Source organism: Athene cunicularia, assembly GCF_003259725.1.
Source record: "Athene cunicularia isolate RWA chromosome 21 unlocalized genomic scaffold, athCun1 chr21_part1, whole genome shotgun sequence".
Classification (NCBI taxonomy): domain Eukaryota; kingdom Metazoa; phylum Chordata; class Aves; order Strigiformes; family Strigidae; genus Athene; species Athene cunicularia.
The window spans coordinates 4261751-4289160 of NW_020799127.1; the positions used below are offsets into that span (position 1 = coordinate 4261751).

Sequence of the window (27410 nt, forward strand, 5' to 3'; positions counted from 1 at the left end):
CAGGGCGCTGGCAGGCCGTGGCCCCGCGGCACAGGTACGGGAGGTGCCTTTTTAATTTTCTGGCATCATCTCCTACGTCATGTGGCACCCTGTTTCACGGCGGCGGGGTCCCACCCTAGCAATGGCTGCATTTTTGTGGCAGGTGAAGTCATTCCCACGTAAAGCCGCTTAAGGTGCGCTGGAGCCGTCGGGAGGGCAGGTGTCACGTCCGCAGGTAATAAAACACAAAATCTGGACGCCCCGGCTCGGGGCAGCCCCCGTTTTGCCTTAGCAAAAGGGAGCGATGCTGCACGGCATCTTGGCCCTCACCGTGAAACGGCGGCGGCTGGCGTGGGAAAACCGGCGCTTGGCCGGTGTTTGAAGGAGGGCTTCACCTGGAGGGAGTGCCTGCCTCGGCTGAAAAGCGTGCTCCTGGAGCATCTGAAGCAGCACTCTAACTTTCAGTTTAGTGTGGAGATGGACAGTATTTGGTGGCACACAGTAGTTCTGTATCTCTTGGAAAGATAGTTGAGAGAGGAACAGCATCGTTCTCCACATCAGAACACATTAGTACTGCAGAAAGCAGATGAGAGATTGATACTAGTTTCTGCTTAACATCCAGATGTGCTTCATCAGAGTACATTTGACTTTCAGACTTGCATTTGCTTTCTCTTCAAGAATATTTTGCTCTGTTGTACATCATCTTTTATTTGAATGTTCCTCATCTTGGCACACTGAACAAAATAAGCTTTGATGCTCTGCAAGATGAGAGCAAGACATTCTGCAGATGTACTGGTTTAAAAAAAAAAAAAACCCAAACCAAACACTAAACTCCAAAAAAACCAACAGGCATTAGAGGCAAGTTAGATATGCCTGTTCAGTTTTCTTTCTGAGCTGGCTGCAGTATGGTGATAGGCATGTCTGTTCAGTGTTTTAAGAACATACTTTTTTTATACATTTACAAAATCAAAATATTGAGGTTTTGTTGAGCACTGAACTTTGCAAGCTCTCAACTTTTGTTGCCCTTGATATTTCTGGAACTTATGTATGATGTGAAATAGCCTGCTGAAGGAGAAGCATTACATAAATGGTAAAAGGTGAGGCTAAACTGTGTACTTCAGGGGTTTTACTTTGAAAGTACAGATACTCAAGATGAGGGGGTATATAGAAAGCTACATATTAATACTTTTTTAAATGCAGGCTTACTTATATAAAAGCTTCTGTTTTCCTTGACAAACAAGAGTCAGCTGGAAAATGGTGGCAGGTGTACTTCCTATACATTAGAGCTGTTTCACTTTGCCATTAGCTGAAAAAGCATCATCTCTTTTATTGTATCTCTGGCATCTTGGCAGCTTCTTCAGTTTAATATTGAATTGTTGGTAAGTGGATTTGCATGCTCTCTTAGTTCATGAGGTGCATTGTAATAGTGTAAATCTGCAAGGAAGCACATAGGATAGGACAAATTTGACAGCAAAGGCCATTTTGAACAAGTTAACTGAAAACTGGTTGGCTGAAATTTTATGACTTACCCAGAATTGCTTCAAAGCAATAGTTCTCTTTTAGTTCATTTTAAGCATCGCAACAGAAGTTATGGAAAGTTATGTAGGGCATAAAAGTTCTTTCAGGATTCCTTTTGACATCCAAGTGGGAAGATACTGTCATCTTCACCAGGAAAATCATCCCATAGCCTGATGGGAGTCATGGTAATAAATACATATCAGATACAGCACAGTTGTCACTGTGCCTGTTTGCAGTTGTGCCTAGGAGCTGTGTACTGCACGAGCAGCAGAGCTGTATGGGGCAAGAGGGCTGTTTGCTCACCATCCGAAGTGAAGCTGCTGTCGTCTTAACACGAATTGGTTAACACTCATACATATTTCACTAGATATATAACACTATAACCTCAAGTATTAGGGCTGCACGGAAGGCAAGTTCTGAATCCCAATTTTATGGGAAACCTGTATCAAATTCTGCCCTTACATCCTCTGCCATTTCCCTCCTTCCCCCATCCAGAGTTGGAGTACTTCACTTTGCAAGAGGAGAAGGAGTTTTCCAAAACAATTTGTGTTATTTTCTAAACAAAACCAAACGTGAAGTCAAACAAAACCTAAATTTTGTAATTGCAAACATTGACCATGATAAATACCTATTACTGAAAATTAAAAGTCATCCTGCAGTTGCATACAGGCGAGTGAAACTAACAGGCAAGTAACACCAACATCTGCATGTGTTTGATATGGTGAAACTGATGTTAAAGATTGATGCTTTGCCTGGGAAACAATTAATGTGAAATCAGTCTATTTGTATTAGTTTAACAGGAACGTTTTCCTCTCCTGAATGTTTGTCATCTGTAACTAACATAAACATTTGCGATTTTTTTAGTAAGTATTTAAATTTCTAAGTTTGTTGTTGACTACGAAGCATCCCTCCTGAGCATCTGACCTAATTTTAAGTGTCAAAAATGTACCCAAGTGCTGTGCATGCAGGCAATAGGCTTTTGGAGGCTGCTGTTGAATATGCTTGGAGAAACTTCCAGTAGAGTTTGTTTAAAAAAAAAAAAAAAAAAAAAAAAAAAACATATTTCTCTTTATTTCAAGCTGTCATCAGATTTATTTCCTGCTGAAATGGAACAAAGACAGTAACAGCTGTTACAGCTGTACTGCACCGTTGTGTAGATAATGAAGAAGCAACTGAACCTGATGTTAATGTTTCTAATTGGAAAAATTGTAATGCTAATAAATATGCCAATTTCTTATAATCTGGGAGTTGCAGTAAGTGTTACAGCTAGAAGGTGGTTATAAATCCATTTTCAGATAGTGAGAGTAAATTACTTTTTGTTAACACTCATGATGGTAAAGGTGGTTGATCATGTTCTTTCTTTAAACTATCAGTGTGGTACTTCTGGAATGGTAAGGTGGGATATTCAGCCAAAAATAAACCTTGATTGGTAATAAGACATCAAAAATCACAATGTTTAATAGTTTTATTTGAGCCCTCTTTAATAAAGCACTTAGTCCTGTATGTCCTTCCAATAGACTACCTGAAATCCAACATATCTTGTAAGATTGTAAGTATACATATATAAATACTTTTTGATGTTTGTCTTCTGTGTTAAATCCTGTAAGCAGAACCTATGCATAATTCATATTTCTAATGCATTTAAAAAAAAAAATCTTAAAATGACTCTGTATCACAGATTAGAGGAGTTTTTTGTTCAATTTGAGAGTCCTGATTTGCTAGAAAAGTAACATTATCCATTAATTGAATTTCAGCAAAGCTGTTGCAAGTACAGAAGTATGTGCATAGCCCCAGAAGATGTTTGTGTTGTGGTGTTCATGTACACTATAGATGTAAATTATTGGAATGAAACATTTTGTCACCTACTCCTACACCTATTTCTACATCCTAAGAAACGTTGGTAGTCTAATGGTCTTGCTTCTAAGTACATGGGAGAAAATTATATGTTAATAGGTTTTAAATGTAATAAAAGCTTTTTACCAACAAAATTTCATTTAGAAAAAAAAACCCAAAACACTGTTTACTGTTAATGCTTTTGTATCTCTGAAAATGTATGAGACTTACAGGGTTGTTTTCTCTTTTAAGAGCCGTGGCCTGTCCATGAACTTCGATTGGCATAAGAGAGCTGATAGACAAGAATGAGCAAAACTACGGAGTGTTAATAGGTGAGAAGAAACCAAAGATCAGAAAAATAACTGAAAAACATTAGTTGGTAATTGAATTAAGATGAACACTTTCCTGACTCTGGGATTTATTTTCGGACTCAGTGCTGGGGAAGCATTATGTAACAAATTCTCAAAAAACTGATGAAAGTTAATTTCTTGTCTGCGGTGATTTGACAGAGTGTTACAGTGCTTATGTATGTTTAAATGTCAGTTTGAATTTAGGAGGTATAATCATAGCTCTTGCTTTTCAGTAAGTATTTTCAAGGTTTTATGGAATTATCAAATCTGCCAAGCCTATTTCTCTTTTTAAAATATAACATATAATAATTATTAATGCTCCTTTAAAAGAACCTAAACAAACCCCACAGCCTAAAAATCTCATCTGGGGATAAACTGCCATGAAAAAAACCCTGAAAATTTCAGCTTTTCAAATTATTGGATTTCTTGTGATTTGACTAAATTAGCTACAGATTGGGGAACAGGGATGAAACCAATAGATTTGTACAGCCATTGTGCTTGTCTTAGGATGTTTTGTTTCCTGCAAAAACAAGACCAAGAACAAGACCAAAAACTAGACCAAGAATTTATTTGATTTTTCAGAAAGTCCATTTTCTCTATGTTATGAGAGCAGCTAACAAATGTGGAAGCAACTTAAGTAATCAACTCTGTTTATGACTATGAGCAAGCTCTGAATCTTTCTGACTCGGTTTATCCCTCTGTAAGATCAGTTGACTGCTTCACAAGAATGTTAAGATGTTTAATTAAAGTGTAATTGTTTTGCCTCTGAACTCATCCAGGTCCTGATTCAATGCACATTGAAGTCAGTGAGGAGCTTTTAATTAATTTCATTGAGCTTTAAATAAGTATACAAGTATGCACACCCATGTACACTTAAAGAAAATGTGACCTAAATTTTTGCAGCAGAGTTTCTGTAAAGGAGCAGTGTAAATACTGAAACAGTTGAAGGTGAAGTAATAATGGAAGGCTTTTTGTAGAAGTCAGAAGGGGATGGTGCAACTGCGGTGATCTCTGGTGCCTCATGCCATGCTAATGTCATTTTAATAGAGTTTCCTGACTTTGAGTGTGCTGGATCTTCTATGGGAAACTGAAATTTTCATTGTGTCCTGGCAGCTTGCTCAGTTGGTCAGGAGAGGCAATATCAGACTTCAAGATAAACACAGTTAACTGAATGTTTATGCAAAAACGATCAGCAATAACACACTTAAAATATAATTACCTTTAAGAGTTGATGCCAAATGGAGAAAAATGGGAGCATTCACATCTGCTTAGCTGCTTTTTTTTCCAGGAATGTCTGTAGATGCCAAATAATACTCATTGGTTTATGTGGAATTCATGAAAGGTTTTTCTTAACTTCAGAGGTCAAAACCACCAGGTTTTTTAAAGAGAACTTTTATCACTGAAAATTTGGTCAGCAGCTACAGGGGACTTGGCAAAATAAACCTTTCACTGTTCACATAAAACTGTTTGCAACGATTTTCTTAATGTTTCACTGTCATGATTCTTAGTTCATTAGCTCTTACAAAATACGTTTTAATCTTTAAATAAAATTCAGTACATGTCATCGCGCGTGTGAGGAAATAAACTGTTGGCACCTTGTTTTTAATACATCTATTTCATTGTTCTTTTCTTGGTAGCTGCAATTTTAAACATAACTTCTATAAGCTCCTTCCTTTTGTTGAGAAACTGATTATAATAAAGATGTACTGTAATTGTACTAACAGTTTGGGAAGTGCAGAAATCTGTCTGCAACGTCAGTAATTCTTTCCCCAACGTCAGTAATTCTCTTTTCCCTTTTTCTGCCTTAAATTGGTGGTTGTTACATGCAGTCCTGCTCATGGCAACTTTCTGAAGTGGTCTGGAATCTTAGAGTAGTTTTAACTTGTAGAAGGATCAGCCTTGTCTTGAGCACTGTCATTAATGGTCTCTGGGCTAGCACCTTTTGTTACCATTGGTATATATTGGAGTTTGATTAATCAAAATATATATTGTTTCATCTGCATGATGTCCCTGATTAGTAGGGGAGCGATTGCCATTTATCCTGTAAATACACCAGATTCCACGTATATAGGAGATCCTAAAACAGCAATCAGTTTTAAGTATTTATCTGCATTAGTGTTGATCTCTGTATAAATCAAACTTGCCACACAATTCCACAGGTAGTTTTCCATGCAGCTCAGCCTGGTAGCCTTTCACGTTCGTGTGTTCTCAGTCTTGCCTGTGATTCTTCTGGTTTTCATCGTGCTCTGAAGCTAATCAGGCCTAACACGGATTGGTACTTGATGTAACCTTTCAAAAACCCCTGTAGTCAGTAGTTTATTTTTCTCCAGCCGTGTGTGTGTGTTTGTACAGTAGTGCTGAATGGTTATTTCTGCTGTCAAACTAATGACCTCATACAGGTTCATTTCACAGTTCAGGGATAATATAATGAAGGTAACATTCAGAATTGTGGCTAGGGAGGAAGGAAACTGCATCCCTTTTCCTGAGAAATAGGAAGTCTCCTGAAGGCAAGATTTCCTTCCTTGTAATCCTATTTTACAAAAAAATACAGAAAGCAAAATGTCTGTGGTAAAATTGGTGTGTAATTAGGAATTTGTTTTAAACTTGTGAACGTTAAAAACCCTCTCAAAATTGACAAGGATTTTTTTCCCTTCCTCCTTTCTACATCAGATATCTTTGCAGCATGGTCTTGTTTGGTGACCTAAAGAAGGTAACAAAAATCCTTTTCTTGTGCTTTTTGTTTTTAATAAGTCCTTCAGAGAAGAGAGGAACCGGCATACTTTTGCACATAGGATTAAAACAGCTGTTTGGACCAGTTTATGAAAGATTATTGAGGAAAGTTCTCAAGGAGTATTATTTTGTGAGGGCCCTAGCAGCAGGGGTCTCTTGCCCATATTATCCAATAATATTAATGGTGTGAACAGATCACTGAGGTGGCTAAGGTTTTGTGTTGTGGTTAGTGCAAAAAAGGTGATGAGGGAATATATTCGTATTAGACAAACAGTTGTTAATTCTTAGTTCAACTTTCAGCAGAACCTGTTAATAAAATACCTCTTTAAATGGATTAAAAAAATGAAACCATACATTGCTTCAAAGCTGTGATCACTACTTTGCTTTTTCGGTTATGCAGAGCATCCATGGGGAAAGCAGCACAGAAGATGTTTATTTTTTTGCCCCCCCTCTCTAAAGAGGCAAGATAAGTAGGTGTCATAAGGGGTGTATTTATGGCATTTGACAGCAAATTTTATTGATGTATGAGGCCAGAACAATATATCATGATGCTGTCCAATGGTTAGGCAATTTTGGTAGTCAAGAACTATTCATCTAAGTCTGTGGTCCTAACACTGTGCTTTGATACAGTATTGCAAAATATTAAAATGCTAAGTAGTCACCAACCTAATAACAACTCACATTTTAATTGCTTTAAAAAAAATAGCAATAATCTCTACGGTAAAAGATCTGTAGGCATTTTCAGTGTAAAATATATATGATCTGGCATTAATGACGTTCAGATGTCAGTATAAATTACAGGGCAGCATAGGTCATGTTTTACATGGAAAGCTATCTAATATGCTAGGCATTTGTAGAAAGATACTATGTTGACGAGGAATACGAAAGAAATGCCTGTAAATATAAGGGTGCTTCAGTGAGTGGAATAGTGGAGAGAAATCCTTTCAGGAGGCATTACTCGTGATGCCTGCCCTTTCTGGTTAAATATAACAATGCAGTGTGCCTGAGCTGCTGAGAAGTTGGTCACTAGACCACAGGCACTTCGATTCTAAATATGGTACTTGTGGCTTTTGGGGGCTTTTACTGCATACTTGAAAATGGAAATTAAATGTTATTGTTAGTTTAACTGCTTACAGATACGTACTGGAATCTTGCCTATTCTGATTTTAGACTGTTCTGTAATGGTTTATGATTTGTTAATAGTGTTGCTTTTTTGTTGAAGATGACTGCAACTTCAAGCTTTTGCACTAGGTGTAGTTTAATTTCAAAAATCTGAATACAAATATGTATTAATGAAATTATTTGGTTGGAAACATACCAAATACTCAAGTGCTTTTCCAATAGCACTGCTGGTAATTCTGAATGTGTCCTTGTTCCTGCATATTTCTGTTTCCTGTTCCATTTCAAGCCACTTACTGAAGAAGGCAGAAAAAACATTCTGCACCTTGGGCATATACACATACTTGAATCAATTCCGACATTGTACTCTGTTGTGTAGGCATGGTAGGCTTATTTTAGCTTCATTATGAAAACTGAGCAAATTTCTTGCTTCTCCAGCCAACTAATTCTTTATCTGTGTTTATGCTTCATGGGTGTAGGGTGTTTGTCCCATGTAGCAAGTTATTTGTGAGTCTGAGTTCAGTTTCTGTAATATAAATGGCAGTCTTCAGGAAAACCCAGTTTTAATGCTAATGATCTGTAAGTCTTAAGAGAATTTAGAGTCCAGTGTTACCACTTCTTGCAGAGCTTCTTTGAAAACGTGACTTTGGTCATAAAGCTGACTGACATTACAAGAAAATGAAGTGACCACAATTAATGGTCTTGATCTTCCATGTGCATGTTTTTGTATTGGCCTTGGTTCAGTTTCTGCAGTGATTATAGAATAGACATGCTGCAGGAGGCTCTGTCATTGGTGTCAATAATTAATAGTCCAAAAATATGATACTTCATAGGTAGAGATGTTATATGGGTACATATTTGTAGAATGTGTGCAGCGTGCCTACCATATAAAATGGGATAGATATATTGAAAATAGTTTGTTGATTCTTGTAGCCTGTTGATAGAATTTTTACCTATTACTGGTGTTCCTTTTTTCACTCAAATCAGGCTACGAAAATAAAACTAATTTCTTAAGAACAAGAAGGCATCTCAGGTTTGTTATGTCTGTGTGCTAGAAGCTTCATTTTCTGTTTCTGAAGAGATAGATTATTTGTAGATCCATAGAAAGCATTGCTGTACAGTTTTGTTTTGATGATGGACGTGTAACACTTTTTTTTTTTTTTTTTGTGAGGGGTACCTGGTAGTTAAAATCATTGGCTGTCTGTCATTAGTGTCTAATTTCCTGTCTCAGAGATTTGGAGCTTTGTTATAAATAGGGAAGAGGTGCATGAGCCTGAGAGAGGCTAATGATTAGGACAAGAGCAGCACTCATCAATCCAGCTGTTGAAGACCATCTTGAGTAAAGTATTGTAACATTCTTGTAGAATTGTTTCTTTGATGGGGATAGAGTTTGTGTATAAACTGCTGTAGCTAAGTGTTGTCACTTTTTAAAGAATTTCTGACAAATTCATCTTTGAAGTGTGACTACCTTTGTGAAAGTCTTTTTTTATTTTTAAGGTTTTGTTCCTGTTACTACATTTAATTTCAGAGGCTTCAAGTTGACTGACGTGAACTACCTAAAAACCTGTGCTGCCTCTTTTAACTGAGATACGATAGATGTCTCCTCTTTGAGAGATTGCTGCTGTGGTAGAGAAAAAAAAAAATCTGGATTGTGTGTGTCTGAAGGTCAGGAGGCAAGCATTAATTTCATTTAAATGGTGATTATAATGGTAGGATTTTATTTCTTTTACAGTTAGCTTGAGCATTGATGTAAGAACTGTTCTAATATATTGGTAAGCTTTTTTGAATGCATTTCATTACTACTTTTGAAGTCCTTTTGAAGCTCTGAAAGGTGATCCAGCACTGGGGGGAAAAAAAAAAAACAACGTGCTTGTTTTTATAGATTTTTTTTTTTTTCAAGTCTAAATGGCAGTCTTTTGGGCTGTTTCCTGTCTCTCTTCAAGAGGGAGGACTGTACTGTTTTGTTAAAAATTTAAATCTAACATTTAAGAGATGCAAAGCTACCACTGGAGTCCCAGCTGTAAATTGACGAAAATCTGACACTGGGGTTCAGATTCTAAAGTCAGCTAAAAGATGGTACTGAGCATAGAAATGAAGACAAAAAAAGCTCTTATTAAATATTTCAACTCTTACTGTTCACCTATAAATAGGTGGCTGTGATGAATTCTTCATTGTCATATCCCTCTGGAGATGGGAATTAATCCAATCTCCAGCTGCCTGTGTCTGAAGGTCATGAGTCAGACTGAATTAGAGGAAAATTTGCAGCAGGATTTTGCAGACTCTGGTTCCTGACTTCAGGTTTTAGGCTCCAGCTTGGAAGGTTTTGAGGGCTCTAGCTGTTCTCTGTAAAATGTCATTTGAAAATTAGCAAGGCTTAAAGGTGCAGCATCCCCTTGCACTTACAAGCTTCCCAGTATGACCATGTTTTAACCACTGAAGTACTCAATAGTGTAACTGTGGAGGCTAATAGCTTAACCTTGGATAATGATATCATAGAGTCGAAGGGACCTCTTCATGCTGGCTGTTAACTCAATTTGTGTAGTGCAAAGGAAACCTGCAGCGGTTGGTTTTATTCACCGTAACTCCTTATCTGAGCTTTTATAATTCTATCCCATTAATTGAGGTTTTTAGCTGCCTTGAACAGAACCAGACAGATACAAGGAAAAAAAAAAGTAGCAGAACTAACTCCAGTTGCATTTCTTTTGGCTATAACTGGAAATGATACAGATGATGTTAGAGGTAGTCAGCTGTGACATATTTTAAAGAGCTTGCCAGATGGCCACTGTAAGTATCCTAAATTATTAAGACCCAATATATAAAACACTACCTTTTCTGATAGCTTGTTTACTGCCTTTTGCTTTTTTATTCTTAATTTAGGCTGGGAAAATTCATCAGTTTCACTTTTATTTTTCCCATACCAGTAAAATGTGGATGTTAGGAATTTCAGCATTACAGAGTCTACAGTGTTGGGGGGAATATATAATTTGACAGAACAAAAGCTTGTGTTGCTTTCTCATTGCATTAAATAACTATGTCTTTAAAAATAAATGGGATGCTTAAGGTGTTTGCCTTATGCAAAAATTACAAACAGAATTTTTTTAGTGTGTCTCTGTCTTCTGTTGGGATGTGACATTTTTTTTGGTTGTTATTTTTTTAAGGGATAATGGGAGGGTAGTCAGAGGAATTCAGAAGTCCTTTATTATGAACCCATCTGTGGCATTGTCCAGCAGAGAAGCCCTTCCAGGTTTTGAATTCATGAGTATAGGCAGAAGTGAGGGAAATAGTTACGAATTTGTGATTTTTCACTTGCTGTGTGTTGGAACCCTCCTCTACTGGAAGCATGCAGTTAAAATAGCTCTTACCAGTGAGCTTGAGTTTGCTTAGGAGCTGTTTCCATCTGTTTGTAAAACAGACTAGTTAAACAGAGTTTGAGTACAGGTTTATCCTGTCTACATTTTTAAAAAGTGAAAACGTGGTAGCTGATGATCTAAATCTAGTTTCAAAAAAAAAAAAAGGAGGGGGGGCTAAGTGCAAAGGCAATACTTTTTCATTACACACTGTTGTGTCCAGAGTCAGTAATTGAAGAGAAAGCCAGTATGGTCTTTTAGTTCATTTTTGGAACGGGTTATATTGTATTTTCATTATAAAGTTTTCAGGATAATTAACAATGTGTACAGGTAGGATAGCATCTTTAATGCTAGTGGAAGAGTTTAAAGTACTTAATTCCCTTCTATTTTGTTAACATACTTGTAAAGTAGTCCAACTGTTTTTCTGTGTAGATTTACCTACATTGCCTGGTTCCAAAACCATGTCCAGTTTACTCTCATCTCTAACTTACTGCTTTGCTAGAAAGTGTAATTTCAGTCTATAGTGTTTTGCATGAAAGTTGCCAGGATTGCACATCCTCTTTCCACAGCCAGAGATCAGTTTGGTAGGCAGGCAAACAGGGATCAAAATGGGGATGTCAGGCGTGCTTAACTCTGCCCAGTCCACATGTTGGGCCTTGCAAAGCAGAAGCATTCCTGTGATACTCACCCAGCCCTTCTGCAGGCAGCATGGGGGTCAGATTTTCTATTTGTTTACTGACCAACCTCATTTACTGCTTGGGAAAGGGAGGTAATGTTTTTCAACTCAAATTTATTGCTTTGGCAAAGCTGGGCGAGCAGTTTGGGCTGTAATATATAGATCTTTCTCATTTATTATTCTGTCTTGCGAATCATTAAAAATAAACGAGAACTAAATTTCATTCCCTATGCCTGCCAAACAAGGGAAAATTAGGTGACCCAATTATGTCCATTTGCAATGTGTTGGTTGCAGCAGGACAAGCTTGTGGGATTTAGGCTTTTAACGTAGTTTAGTGAAGAATGTAATCATTTCAGATTTAAAACTCCAGCTTTTGAACTGCACAGGTTAGTCTTTTTCATGAGAAAGGAATAATGTCATTGGAGAGTACAGTGTGCTTAGCTGCAAAATAGATAAGGTATTGGCAGCTCAGAATTCCCTGTTGGCTTTGTACATGTGCCTCACCCTTACCTGGAGAGACCAGTTCCAGACTTGATAGGTCAGTGCATTCTGTGTGGCTTCATCAGCCTTTGGCATCTCTTCCTTTAGTAATTCAGGATGTGATGACCAGAAATACACCCAAGACCCCAGTATTTCTTTGCTTAGGCCAGTAAGTACCAGTGAACGTGTAACTGGGCTTCTGAATAGCTTTGGCTGTTGATTCTTTTGAATGAACAGCTTTCCAGTTGAGTTCTGTCAATGCTGTGGGGATTCCTTCAATCCAGTATACAGTACTTCTTGTTTTTCTATCTCCCTGTCTGGCTCTTTGTGCTGAAAATACAGACTGAAATGTTCTTTCAGGGAAAGTTTCTCTTATGCAATATAATACATCTGGCAAGAATCGGTAATTACCTTAATTCTGTGTTTTAACTGTAAACAGTAGGATTCATTAGTGCTGTTGATAAAAGTTTGTTTACGATGTACAGGATGTGCAAAATTTGTTTTTATCTTTGATCAGCTGACATAAAACTGCCAGCATCCTGCATTTGGCATGTGGTGTGCTGCTGCTGGTTCAGTTTCCTTACACTGTTGTAATTCAGTCACGTGTACTTTAAAAACATGTTTCTTTTCAATTAGCATGCCTTAGATTTTAGCTTAAAAACTCATTTAAGCTAGCAACATTGGGGGAAGCAGAATTCTCTCTTAAGTGATAGAACCTAAAGCTAAGACTTTGACTTTTTTTCCATCTCTCATATGGACATCTCTGACCCTGTAAACATTACTTCAATGCTGCTAAGTTTTTCTGTATGTTAAAAAAAATACTCTTTGTAGCAGTCTCTGACCCAAGTATAAACCATTGTAAGGAAGTAAAATTATTTAGGACAGATTGATAAATTGAAACTGGAGTCTTTGTGCTTAGAATAGTTTTCATTTAATTTCCATGGTAAAAGACCCTGAATGGTTTTATCTGTTCTTAAATCCTGCCTGGGACTCTATGCCAATTGGGGCAAGAAGTATTTTTTCATTTTAAGTCTGAGAAATGGTTTCACGTTCTTGTATTCTATTGACACTTAAGTTGAAAAGTGTTAAGTTTGGTTTTTTCCTCATCATACTCGTGGGAGGACATGGTATGAGTTAAGCTTTGACAGAACCTCATGACCATGTACAAGTGCTTTCTGGGATAGAAGTGCTGATTGGTGTGATGAGCCTGAGCAGCTGTTAGTAGTACCTGTAGTACCTGCGTAGGTGTAGAGGATTGTGTGAGGGTCAAACCTACCTGAGTCCTGCAGCATTAGTTAAAAACTGCTTGTTTAGATACAGAAAATTGGAATTGAGTGTAGGCAAAATAAGCAATGTTCTGACCTTGCAGAAATAGAAGGTGGATATAGGTGAGCAAAGAAGCAGAATTCAGAGCTGGTAATTGCAACTGAAGCAAAGAATTACCCGACCTGAAAAACTCTTCAGGGGTGGATAGATCATTATTTAGCACACAGGTCTACTGGGACTCTTCAGACTGTGAGCAGAACTTGTGCTAGTAGTGATTCAGCTGTTCCTCAGCTGTCTTGCTAAACTCTTTCTCATATTTTGCACTTCTTCCCTCCCACCCCCAAAATACACAGTTGCAAAATATTTTTAGATCTTATTTCTTAGGGTGCATTAGAGATGAATGTGGAAATGTTGATGTGTAGTTGAAAATGTTGGAAGTGTGAGCTGCTGAGCAAGTTGGTAGAAGAACCTTTGTGTGGGTTTGGACAGGTCACCGGGCCTTTTAGTCTTCTTTTCTCATAATTTTAAGAAAAAGTAATGAAATCTGGGGTTTTGGGTTTGGGTTTGGGTGTTGTTTTTTTTTACTCCAGTCATTTTTGGATCCTTTTGCAGTAAGGTGCTTGTTAATCAGAGGATGTGCCCTATGGTTTAGCAGAGAAGTTCTCAAGTTTTGGTGTGCAAGCTTGTTGTTCCACCCATGTATTTGTTGTGACAGTGGTGAGGTGAGTTCAGCTGGGGACAGCCACATGGGTCGGACAAAGACAACATGTTTTGAGTGCTGCTGCTGGCTTGGAGAGAGACTAGACGTCTGCTTGAAGGTGAAACTGTGTGATACAAGCCTTCTGGCTGGTCATGAAAACGGTTTGTCTGTGGAGGCTGTTCAGTTCTCAGCTGAATTCCTCTGAATTTATAGGGTTAGGAAAGCATTTGATCTTTATGTTTGGTGGTAAATAAGCAAATTTTCATTTTGGGGTGTGTGGGGAATTTTAATGGTAACTATAAATACTCTGTTACTGTCAGTAGGACAGAAGTGCATCCCAGAAGTGGTTACTTCCCAAGCTTTAATCCTTTTCTTTAGGAAGGAGTCCACAAACTCAGTTGTGTGGTATTTGTACAGTGGTGGAGGTGGGGGGTGGCTCTTTGAAGTCCACAGAAATGAGAACAGCAATTAGTTACTGCAAATGGTCCTGTTGTCAGTGCTGTAGATAATCTTTCTTGGGACTGCATTGCATATTTAGAGGGCAGGAACAGTGGGAACTAATTAGTGAGGTAGGGCTTAAATAATCCTTTCAGAGCAGGCAATTTCTCTCCTCTGGAGAGGTGAAATGATTCTTTTAAGCCATTGATAAAGCTCAGCTGCCTCCAACACTTGTTAGTGAGAGAGACACTGTAGAGAACCTGCCGGGGAAGCTAGCAGGTATTTTGGATTCAGCATTTCTCTGATGAACCTGGTGTACAGAACAGTTGAGCAGCTCTAGCTACTCCTGTGTTGTTTCCCTGCTAGTAATGACATCTGCATGGGGTGGTCAACAGCTGTGAAAGGAATTGAATTAGTCTAGATATGCCTTAGCTTGTTGGCCACAAACCCCCACAAAGAGTATGTCTGGTAAATTTAGGCTGGACTTCATTAACAAATGGTGCAGGTATGCATATCTTCCCTAATCAGAAGCTTTTAATTAAGTATAGCAACTTATGCTTCTAGCTGCAGTGCTGCCCTGAGTAGCAGGCACTTGCTGTTTCATTGCACATGACAGAAGGCTTGAACTGTCACTTAATTTGTGAGATTGAGCTGCTTGTCTCGGAGGCTAATGTGATGGATAGGAAGAGTTACAAATTATTATCATGCCCAGAGTCAGTTGTAAAATATGTTCAGAAATATGTCATGAGTCTAAAAACTTAAGTCTGTTAACTGTTGGTGACTGAGCAGTGAGCTTGGTCTGAAAAATTCTGCACAAAGGGTTTTCCAGCCCAGCTTTCAAGTGCCCGTCTTGGTAATTGCTATATTCAGATAACATATGCATAGTTGAAAACAATAATTTTGGTCAAAGTCATCATGCTTGACATTTCTCCCTAGTTTTCCCTCAAATCTTTGGTAAGCTATGCCTTTTTTTTAAATGAAAAGAAATTACATGTCATGACATTTATTGGTTTTTCCAGGGAGTTGGGATTTATGCTGAAAACTTCTTAAAGAATGCAAAGCTTGAATGCATTCCATTCTCAACTGATTGGGAATGTCGTTGGTATGGTCAGGGTGTAAATCTTGCAGATGAAGAATGGCTTGACCTTTAAAAAACTTACTCTTTAAAAATGAAAAGGGTCTACAAGCTCCAGACAAGGCTCCAGTTTTAGAATTTTGACTAGACCATGTTCTAAAGCAGACTGTGATTCAAAGCATGTTGAATGAGGACTCTTTCTGGTTTTCAGCTTTGTATGTTTCTATAATGCTTTGCTCATTTGTTTTCACAGGGCAGTTTCCTCGTACGGTTTTTCCAGCTACGGTCATTAATCGGGACTGAACACGTGGGTTATCTGATCTTCTGTGGTTTTTAGAAGCAGGTACGTTGACAGAGAAATCTCTAACGTTTTATTGTTGGGGGACGGGGAGATGACAACTTCGTCTGGGGGCCAGAAAGAATTACAGGGTTAGGGAAATTCTGCTTAAGTAACGTTTCATTATGTATAGCATGTTAATGTATCTTTCTTGAGAAAGCAAAGTTGATAAGTATTTTGATAAGATTTTTTCAGTCCTTCATTTGTAAAAATGGTTTATGCTGTCTTCTGGGGGTAGACTAGCTTTGTAAGTGGTTTTGGAAATTAACTGATGTAATAGGTGCTGGGTAGTATTGTCATCCTAAACTATGTCTTGTAAAAGCTTTATGTAACAGGAGCAGATGTATGTTCAAGATTTTCATGCTGGGGTCTCAGTACTGTCTTAAGACTGTTGTGTCTGCTTTGATGTTATCAAGTAGGAAAAGCTGTGGTGGCTGAGGCTGTCACCCAAAATAATTGTGCAGTGTAACAGCAGCAGAGCTGTTGTTCTGTAATCTTAATTTAACCTCTTAACACTTACGCTTTGATAGCTTTTGAGCCATACTGAGTGCTTTTTCTCCCATGTTGCTTACTAGCTTTGCAAAACCTTCACTGAACAGGCAGGCTTTAATATTTTTATCCTTCTCGTTAAATAGGTAGCTTCATGATAAATCTATCTTGGCTGAAGTTTATTTTGAAAGAACCAGGTTTAGATAGGGATTTCCATTACTTGTTTTCAAAGTTTGAAAAATTAATAAACAACTGGAAGACTGTTATGATGGAAAACAATGAATAATGATGTGTATAGACTACAAATCTATAGAAATATCTGATATATAGGGGAATGCCGAAATGTGGTCTTGTGGGCATAGGGACAGCCGTGGCATTTTCTTGGTGCTTGTGTATGGTGCCACCTATTGATATCCCATATAATTTGTTCCATTTTTAAACAGTCAGTGTGTTACTACATTTTGGGGTTTTGCTGTTGTGCTTTTTCTGTTGTAAATTGATTTCTTTGGCTTCTAGTATAACACCTTCTCTCTTCAAGTAACAATTTTAAAAAGAGTATGTATTAGTATTATATTAAGAACCAGTCACATCCTTTCAAACTTACTTGCTATCTTGATAAACATTTATTATTTTATCAGTCTCTGGATATTCATATCTTAATGTCTCTTGCTCACTATGTTCATTGTCTTACTATTGACATCCCTTGCTGGTACTCAGTAAATTGTACTGTGGAGTATATGCTCAGGAACATAATCCAGTCTGCTTATTGAGTTGACACTACACAAAAATGTGGGATCATTTTATTCCCCCTTCAGAAAGCAATTTGCTGTTTATAGCGAAAAAATATGATCACCTTGAACATTTACAGGCTGCGTATTTCCAAGCAGAATCACGTATAGCAAATCAGCATAATTTAAATCTTCCCACTGGAAACTTATTCAAGTAGGACTGGTGATAGAGCTTTCCTCACTTTTTACTACTGTTATCTTAACGCTAAGTAATGTGGGTGGTAAAGCCTATCCCAGCAGCTGCTGCTTAAGTTTGCATTACTTCTGAGTCACTCAGAAGGCCTTAAGTGTAATTTTAAACTGTTTCCACACCCAGATTACTTTCCCTTAAAAGTAATAATGAAAATAAAGTGAGGGGAGAGGTTGGCAATGACTGCAGGAAAACATTATGTGGAAACCAGTGTGTTTGAACCTGCTGTGATAAAGTATTCACTACGCATGCCTCGTGTAGTGTACTCCATTGGTTACCAAGGTTCAGGAAAGCAGATTTATAGCTTAGTATAGCATCAGACCCAGTTCTGTGTATGAAAACTGTTCTGGAGCCACTTCTCGGAGCTGTGCACAGCGGAAGAGTGGCTGGCGTGATTACACCTCCATCCACAGATTCCTCAGTGGGGGTTGTTTCTCCAGCACACAGTACTTCTCAGAGGTCAGTTGAGTTGGCTATGCTGCTGTACTAGTGTACTATTTGAAGTACCATTATTTTCTAAATTTGAAGTTAAGGTTTTTACTCTTGTTAACTTAATAAACATGGTCCAACATAATTTCACAGAGCAGCTGAAGAGTATGCTTGAACAACTTTTTTTTTTTTTTTTTTTGGGTAAACACCCTATTGTGGAACCTAAATAATTACCAGGTACTCAGACAACAAAGTACAATCCTGTCCTGTGCTATAGAATTTAGATAGCATAGTCTGTTTATTCCATAACGTAATTATTTTTTAATAAAGTAGGAAAGCAAGACTTCAGCTTTTAAATGATATGAGAAAGGATGATCACTTCTACTCCTTCGCTGCTCCTCTTAGCTCTTCTTTCTCTCCAAAACCATTTAATAAATTTTATTAAATTTTACAGAAGTGCAGTGGCCTTTTTTTATATGATATAAAAAAAGAGAGAGGAGAAGGACTTAAGAGTTTAGAGTTCATCCAGTTTTTGTTGAGCCATTGCAGGCTTGATGGCTGTGCATTCTTCATCCTGTTTTCATGCTGATCGTTCTTATTTAGAGGAAAAAACCAAAACCACGGACTCCTCTGTCAGGGTGATTCTCTCATCTAGTTGTTAGCATTTTCTTTTTCTACTCATGCAGTAATGTAACAACAGATAACGAGCTAGTAGGGATGTGAACATCAGCCTCTTTGAATGTTTGAGTTGCATGTGTAAGGCCCAATTTAGCTGTTCAAATTTTCAAGGATTTCTCTGGTGAAGCATGTGACTCCTTACTCTCCCAGGCTCTTAAGTGGTCTCGCTGGTGAAAAATAGCTAGTTTGGAAATGAAACTTTTCCCATTATACCCCGTTACCTATTTTAGTTTGTCTTTTTCTGATCTTATAACTTCAGGAAATCCAGGAGCTGGCAGGAGGGGAATGAACCGTGAGGGCGTCCCCGGAAAGAGTCCGGAGGAGATGTATATTCAGCAGAAAGTGAGAGTCCTACTCATGCTGAGGAAGATGGGATCAAATGTAAGATGCAGTGTCATAGCCCATATTTTGTGGCTTTCCAGACAATATTGTAGTGGCTGGGATAGTCTTACTGAGATGGTGGTCTGGTTTTATTGCTGAATTGTTTTAGCCATCATTGATTTAACCATTATCTGCAGCTAAACACAATTGATTTTTGCTTAAATATTATGAGGCTTGTGATGCCTGAAACTAAATTGGAGCATCTGAACATTTCTCTATATGCAGTAAAGTGTTTCGTTATTGGAAAACCAGCAAAATAAAGCAGGTGTTTTAATGCAACTTTGAATCTCTCCATGAATGCATGATGTACCAGTTTGCTGCTGTGCCCTTGCTGATGACATACACAAATAACAGTTGATTGAACTGCTGAAGAGTAGAATACAGGCAACTATGATGTTTATTACTGGGAAGAGGGAGATAATATCTTCAGTCTGTCTTCATTTTCCTTTTGCTGACTGACTCTTTGTACATTTCCAGCTGACTGCTAGTGAAGAGGAGTTCTTGCGCACATACGCAGGTGTAGTGAATAGCCAACTTAGCCAGCTTCCTCAACACTCGATTGATCAGGGTGAGTACTGGATTTGTGTGCCTTTTGGTTATTTAATCGGTGAGAACAGTCTCAGAAAATACCAAATATAGGTCTCTTTCTGTAATAATATGCCACCTACTTAAACCCATCCTGCAATCTGGGATATGCAAGTCATTGCCTGCTGTAATCTTTCAAAGAGAACTGGAGTATACTGTTCAATAGCAGGGTTTATTTTAACCCATAAAGTCAGTCTTGGTTATACCTAAGATTCAATAGGATGTCGAGCATTGTTAAACATCTTATTCTGCATGATAACTCAAGACATTGATGGCCAAAGTCCTCTGAACTAAGTGCATGTATATAGCTTCCTACTCTATGTAATGCATTAAATAGAAATAAATTTTAACCTGATTTTTTTTTTTTTTTTTTTTTCTTTGTGGGTGAAGTTAAATTCAGGTGTGCATAGGTCTGCTAGTTCTGCCTGTGTCTTACTGTATTCAGTACGGATCCTCTGCATAAGATGACTTTCATCTACATTTTTATATTCTTAAACAGGACATGTGTGCTTAAAAAGGAACAAGACTGGGGGTGGCAAGCACTTTCTTTGTACACTTCAAACTCGGTGTTTTGTAACAAAATAAAATTAAAGTAGCTACAGATTTCTAAGGTACAAAAGCAATTTGTTATGCATATGATAATTTAGGTACTCTAGCTGCTTGATAACGCTTCTCTCACAAAATAAAATGCAATCATCTAACAACATCTTTTGTTTTTCACATTTCCATGAATGTGGAAGTAAAGTGCAAAGTTATTATTTCAGCGGAGTAACAGGGAAAGTTTAGCAATATGAGGGATTTGTTTCCCATTGTGTTTCTTTAATTTGCACAATGTAAATAATTCCCAGACAGGCGTAGTACATGTGGAATACGTTTGCAAATCTACTTTGGTTTGTTTAGATTCCCATTAAGGGGATGAAGTATGTGCTGCTTGTGTGAATGCTTTGCAGAAGTCTTGGTAAACAATTGTGTGGTGTTACTCTGAATCTACTAATCTCTTCAGAAACATTTAGGTTCAGAATTTTTTTTTTTTCTCCCCTTCATAGGCCTTGTGCCAGATTACATTCATAATGTAGAATTTGATATTGAAGGAAAATTGTAAGGCTACTTATGCCAGAAAGATCTGAGTTGAGGAGAAATTTAATATAGATCTAAGACATTTAGAAAACCATTAGAAACACAACCTGCACAGACTTGCTCTTCAGTTATAAGCCTGTGTGTTCATTCCTCACATAGCTGGGGGATTGATGGTGATAGATAAACTTGAGTTTTTTGGCTCAGAATTCTTAAACTTTTCTGCTAGTTTAAAGTGAAAATTTGCCAGTTTCTTGTCAAAAACTGAGGTAGACCAACTCAGTTAAGAAAGACTGTCTTAGCTGCAATTGGCATTTTTCAGTGTTATCCTTAAAGTAGTTACATTTCTCACAATGAAAATACATGATGAATTACCTGCAAAGAAGAGATAATAAAAATGTTAAGTCCAGCAGAGACACAGATACTTTGTACAGCTGTGCTCCTGCACAGCTTGATCTGACTTTCTTGTCTAAACTGTCTGGTTTTATTATCTGTAAAATTTTTCTTTCTCACTTTGCAGAGGGCTTTGGAGACTCCAAAAATTGAATTTTGACATAACTTTTAAATGTAATCAAGAGAGACCAGCAGTTACTTGCTCTGCTTCTGGGCTCACTAATCGTGCAGTACAGGAAATGTAAGAGCTTCATACAGCATTTGGAAAGTTGTCTTTGTCCCATATTTGAACAGATGATAACTGATTTCTGTCATCATTTTCTTGAAGTCCTTGAAGAGTCTTAAAACCTTGTCCATAATGGGGGAAGTGACGTTTTCCCTATTGATGCTTGCCTTGATCTGATCCAAGACACTACTGTCTTTTCTGGAAGATTTGATGCCACAATCTACTTTTGATCCTCACCAATGATAAATAACCTGTTGGTCTGACCATTAAGTCTTTCCTTGGTAGGGGGAGAAAAGAACAAAAATAATGAAATATTTGGAGAAGTAGGAAGGGATGTTGCTTCTTTTTGTATTCAGATATGCCATCTCTCCAGATTAAGTAGTGAATAGCATGAAGAACAAATGAAAACGAGGAAACCTAGCCAAATACATTTTCCTTTGGAGAAAGATGAAGCTGTAGTATGCTGTACAGACATAAGCAACTGTAATTTATTGCTCAGGACTTTGATTTCCTTAGAAAGCTCTCCAGGCTTCTTAGTCAGTTATGGTAATGTTGCTCTTTGCTCTTAGGTGTGGTGGCTCACTGCTTGTACCTTTTGCCGTGCCCTGGTGTTGGTGAAACAGGAAGGGTCGATATGAAAGTATTGGAAATAGAGAATACAAATTGCGTAGGTGTCTGGTTGCCCTCTTAAGGGAGATTCCATCTCCACTAGATGGCATTATCTCGCGCTGAAAAACCCCATCCCAGGTCCACACACCGAGGTACTTAAAATGTTTTGTGTTCTTCAGGATTGCTTAAGGGAATTTTCTTCCTTACTTTTCTGATGTTTTCATTGAATCTCCTCTGGAGGATTTTTTATTTTTCCCTTTATGCACCTTGCCTTAAACAACAGCTAAAATGTGTGGTTTTTAAGGAGTAACTTACCGAGACTTAGTGGATTTTACAATCTTTTCTTCCAGTACTAGGATGGATTGCTCTCAGCCTAACTTGCCCCAGACCTGTCTTTCAGAGTCATCTCCCTCCAGCAGGCACACAAAAGGCACAAAGCTGATTTCATACCCCCATTTCATTCCAAAAAAGGGAATGAATTTTGTGTGTCACTTAAATGCTGTAGTCTGGCTCCAGAATTACAAGAAGATCGTTTTCTTTTTTGAGTATAGAGGATGGATGGTGTAGAATTTTTGAAGTGTATCACAATCTCTATTACAATTTTCATGCTCTTCTTTGTTGTGCATCCATGAAATACTGTCTTAGAACAGCTGGCTGGTGGCCTCACAAGTAATTACGTGCGGTAGGACTGCTGAGCTTATCGCTGTATCGTGCTCCCTACTATGGTTTCTGATAAAGATCTGTCAGCTTCTTTGTTGAGTCTGTTTGTTTGACCACAGGGAGTCACTGCAACCTATGTGTCCAATACATATTTTCAGCAATGTGACAATGAATTGAAGAAAGAAGTTTACACTTGTCCCTGCTGAATTCAAGTGCTTGTGCCATAAGCCTTCAGTGAGCCACTATTAATAACAATAGCTCTGACTAAAGTTCTTCCCTGATAGTCTGCTTACTGTCTTAGGGTTCAGAAAGAGAAGTTAATTGCTAATTTTGATCAAGAAGCATCTTAGAATACCTCTGTAATTTTTAAGCAAGCCCAAAGTCTAAGATTCCCCTTCAGTTTTTGCTTATTTTCATAGGAAGAGAAGAAATTAAACTCTGTATCTTTTTATTTCCCATGTTGCTTTCAAAAGGAATTAATCAGTTCAGATGTACAAAATCACTTGTGTGTTAGGATTGTTTACAGATCTCCTTTTACATTTGAAATGTGTATTTGGAACAGCTTCACTCTTGAAGCACCACCATTGTATAATCTTGAAGTGGATCTTGTTTTCCTGACAGGAAGCTCGGAAGTTATTCTGTTTGCATTACTGAGTATCTTGGTGTAAATCAGGTAATAATGACATGTGTCCAGGCACTCAAATGTGCTGTAGCAGATATCAAGTAGAAATTAGTGCAGATGTTTCTAGTCTGTGTTCTAAAGTCTTTACATTCATAGCTGCAATATATATTACAGCAACAGATCTGTGAAGGGATCTTGAGTCACCAGAACGTGTACTCCAGTCTTAAAATAGTGTTTGCTTTTGTTGTATGGGTGTTTTGTTGGGGTTTTTTTTAAATTCCAGCTCTATTTGCCTTTTCAGTATATTCCAGAATCTCAGGAAGTGCTTAGTCCCCCAGCATGTTGACTTTACACTTCTCTAGTGGTGTTGTTTCCCCTAACGTGGGCTGCAGTCCACCAAGAGCAAGGAATGTTTAGGCAATGCAGATGTCTGGATTCTATTCATAGCTTGATATTTTAGCTATTTTTATTAATACTTTGGCCTGGTCACTCATTCTGTTCTTCAGCTGATCCAGACAGCCATGTTGCATCCATGACAGTTATGAGGCTTATCTGATGTCTTAAAAATACTTTATTATCCATTGAAAGGTGAACTGCTAGCAGAGGGGATGAGATCTCAGTAACCCAGGCAAGCCTGAACAATAGTTACAAGACTCTAAGCAGAAGTATTTAATATTTAAATTTAGTATTAATTAGGAGATGAAACGTTAATGTCATGCTCACGGTTTTTTATCACCGTTTTATTTTTCGATCATTGCTGTAACATTGTTAACACATACATGAAAGGTGCAAAAATACAGGGCATTTTTCTTTACTCAAGGAGCTTTTTAGCTGACATCTGTGGGTTATTTGTTGTTTTGTTTTCATGGCTCCAAAAATAAATGAGGAACCCAAAGGCATCTCTGTTCAACCAGCATATGTGCTAGAGAGTGGATATAATCATGAGCTGTTTTGGGATATTAACATACTAGTCTCTTCCCTGCATTGCAGCAAGAACTAAGGCAGCTCAGACTCATTAGGTTTCTTTTCTCACCTATTTTTAATACAAGCAAAATGCCTCCCAGAAAGTTATATGTACAGAAGCATCTCCTGCATAAAAACCCTATTTCCTGTTTCCCACTTGCATTTCTAACTGGTAGGCTAGCACTTGGCTTTCTTAAGTCGCTGTTCTGGCAAATCTCTAAATGGAAGCTGCGCAGCTAGTAAGCATGATAGTGAATTATACTAAGACCTTGGTGATTACAGCTCTGTTGTTCCTATAGCAACAGGAGTGTCGTGCTGGTTCTTGAAGAAAGCTGGTCCCTTGGGGTGGGCAAAGCTGAGATGCGAACACATGCCTTGGCTAGGTTAGACAACATTCTCTGGATGGTAGGGCATTAAAAATGAACCCAGGCAGCTCGTGGAGTTAGGAGGGGGACCATGCTCATGAAATACCAGATAGTGGTGCAGAACTGAAGTGTAGTTTTATTCTTTTGAACACAATGCTTGTTTTAATGTGTTCCTCCTCTCAGCAGTGCATGTTGTATTTTTAGAATGCCAGACTAGAATACTAATACTGGGAATTTCAAAGAAAAGCTAATGTTTAGAAGATAGTTGCTGGAAGGTGATTGAAGAAATGTGTGTATTACAAGGATCTTGAGGGAAGAAAATATATTTTTTTGTTATTTAGCAACCTTCAGAAATTCATGACCGGCTTAACCTTCTGATCTCTAAAGGCGTTTTGGGTTTGTTTAATTTTTCAGGTGACTACAACCAGATCAGGTGTATGTATCTATTCATCATTGAAAGAACACTTGGAAATAGCAGCTGTTAGATGCATCAGGTAGCATCTTCCTTTGTGTTAAGGTAGGGTGGTTTTAATCCAGCTTGTACCCTACTGGCTTGGTGTCACTGTAGCTGAGTACTTGCTGTGGAAAGCATTAGCTTTAGTCATCTTGGTGAAATTTGCTGAAACTTGGGTGAACTGATTAGCAGTTGCATGTGCTGAGCTCAGTGGCTATGTACAGTCTTTACTGCTGTGCAGTAAAATCATTTGACCTTCAGATCATCTTGGCTTGCTAAGACTCAAGTTCAAGTGGTATAAATTCAGCAATCCAAAAAACCTGCAATTAGGACGTAATTGCAGCAGGATTTTTTTGGAAGTTAGTGGGGTAAGACTGTCACTATTGCTTTTTAAGATAGAACATAGAGGCCTACCAGTCAATTATTGTTAATTTCTAGGAAGCATGAGGGTGGGAAAGTGTAAGGCAGAAGTGGGAGAAGTATTTGCATGTCTGAAAGTTTGTGGCAATTAATGCTTTTCTCGTGAAAGAAGATGGGAAGTATGTTGTTGGGTATATGTAAGTCTCTATTTCAGTGTAGAAATGTGTGCCCAGAAAAGGGACAGCTGTGGAGAGCAAAGTTGTATGTATAGAATATAGAAGGTCAGATATAAGTGTGCCTTTTTTATTGTTCTATACATTAATTACTGGAAGTGCAAAGCTCAGTGAAGGATGTGCTAAAAGTAAACATGGTTCACTGTCCTATTGTCTTAGTTGCAGGCTCTTGGCAATGTGCAGCTTAACTTTATAACCTGTGCTCTCCTTTTTCAATTTTTTTTTTTACTTGATTAGAAAGAAAACATCCGTTGTGGGAGCCAAGTGGGACTGCAGTGGAAGCTCTATTCACGAGTACTTTAATCCCTGCTTTCCTTTCACCACACAGAAACCCCTGCTCTATTCTTGGGAAATGTTTGCGTTTGTACATGAGCACAGGCAGCTGTAGAATTGCTTAATGAGCAGAGTTGTTAGATGGGTTTCACTTAGCTCTGGATAGTTTAGGTTGTAGGACTGGACTTGAACAAAACCTGCTTTTGTGCTGAGAAATGTGGATGACCTTTTTCTGGACTAATGTCACCCAGGGTTTTTTTGCCACAGGACGTCTTCAGAAATAATCATGCTCTTCTATAAGGGACTTCTGGCAGATCAAAAGCACTGATGAGAGCATCCTTTTCATTTGCATACAGTGCTCTTACCCAGACTTGAGTTCAGCAGAGAAGTTTTCCATTCTGTTTTCAGATCAGTGAAATGCTCAGCCAAAACCAGTAGGGCTTACTGCCCTTCAAGAGGTTGTGGCATTGTTAAAACTAGCTGCCCGGCTTAAGGACGTGAAGGCATCTTCCCTTTTTGCAAGTCCCCTGAACAAACTGGTTCCTGATCTGGGAAATGCTCGTGCTTGTGAAGAATGGAGAAGTGTTCAAAGACAAACTGTATCTTTTGTTACTGAACATTAAATAAAGGCACAAGGTGCAGCGCCCAGAGGGCAGCGATACATGTGTTGAAAGTGACTGGGCTGACATTGTCTGGGAACCATCGGGTTTGGTGTGAGTAGATGGTCCTGTTCATGCTCACATCAGATTTGATAGCCTGCAGGGACTTTCTGTGTGTCTGCCGTTGTTTGGACAAAGGATGTCTTCCTCTCTGTAATAATGTACCACCTCACTAAGGATAAAATTGGCTCTTTAATGGGAGAATAAAAGAAATCAGCGTAGGGTTGAGTCTTCAAGATGTTCTGTTGGGTGTTGTGCCCTCATGTTACCCACCCACTTACTTGCCTACCTGGAAGGTATTACCTTTGATAGATCAAAATGTCTTTCTAAAGGTAGTTGCCTACGGCTCTTGCAAATGCTGAGTTCCATGTAATTCCTGCAAACAAAAACATTGGTGGTCCTACCGAATATCAAAAGTAACTGAGGAGGGAGCGGGAAATAAAACTGTTCAGAACTATGTATAAAATTCATTCTTTACTCATCTTGTTTAAAATGGTACCATGAGACATAGAAATACCTCACTTCTAATCTTTATTGTTTTGGGATTTTTTTTCTCCCTTTCTCAAATGAATAGCTAAACCCCTTTTGCCACCTCTGATCTTCGCTTCTGCCCTGTTCATTTCTGTATATTGTTTTGCTGCTCCATGGTGTTTTGTCAGAGTTTTGTAACTTTGTATTGCCATCGGATTTCATTAGTATAAGATTACTTCTCCAGGATCATTCATGAAAGTATTAAGTAAAATTGGTGCAAAGGCCAACCGTTGAGAAGTGCAGTTGTCATCTCCTTTACAGCCCAATTATTATCCCTTCAAATAGAACTCAGAATCTTTCCTTAAGGAATTGTTTGCCCACCTTGGTTCTTTTACTGACTCCCTGTTTTAATTTAAAAAGTACCATATGGGAAACTATGTAATACAAAGTGCCAAAGAACATCACAGAGGGAGCATGCTTTTTGATGACGTTATGATAAAAAAATAAACCAAAAACCAAAAAACCTGCACGTTATTAACAAATTCAAGTAACTTTTAAAACTGTACTTAGTGTAGTTACATTGGTGGTAAAACAAGGGTACTGCACACTGAAGGTGCAGTTAGCTTTGGCTGTGAAAGACCAAAATCTTGAATTCTAGAC

The 27410-nt window shown here is 38.1% G+C and overlaps 1 protein-coding gene across 2 annotated transcripts in view; it reads left to right on the forward strand.

The window, feature by feature from the left end:
* The first annotated feature begins 123 nt into the window (after positions 1-123).
* The window catches only part of CTNNBIP1 (catenin beta interacting protein 1), a 32199-nt gene continuing 4912 nt past the window's right edge, over positions 124-27410 (forward strand). Inside the window, exons 1-6 of one of the 2 annotated variants that reach the window (XM_026862856.1) lie at positions 124-214; positions 3583-3662; positions 6351-6390; positions 15765-15854; positions 18682-18803; positions 19281-19371. In XM_026862856.1, the coding sequence (XP_026718657.1) occupies positions 18708-18803; positions 19281-19371 (187 nt within the window). In that variant the 5' untranslated portion in view covers positions 124-214; positions 3583-3662; positions 6351-6390; positions 15765-15854; positions 18682-18707. The remainder of the gene's footprint in view (positions 215-3582; positions 3663-6350; positions 6391-15764; positions 15855-18681; positions 18804-19280; positions 19372-27410) is intronic. The other variant, XM_026862854.1, reaches the window with a different exon arrangement.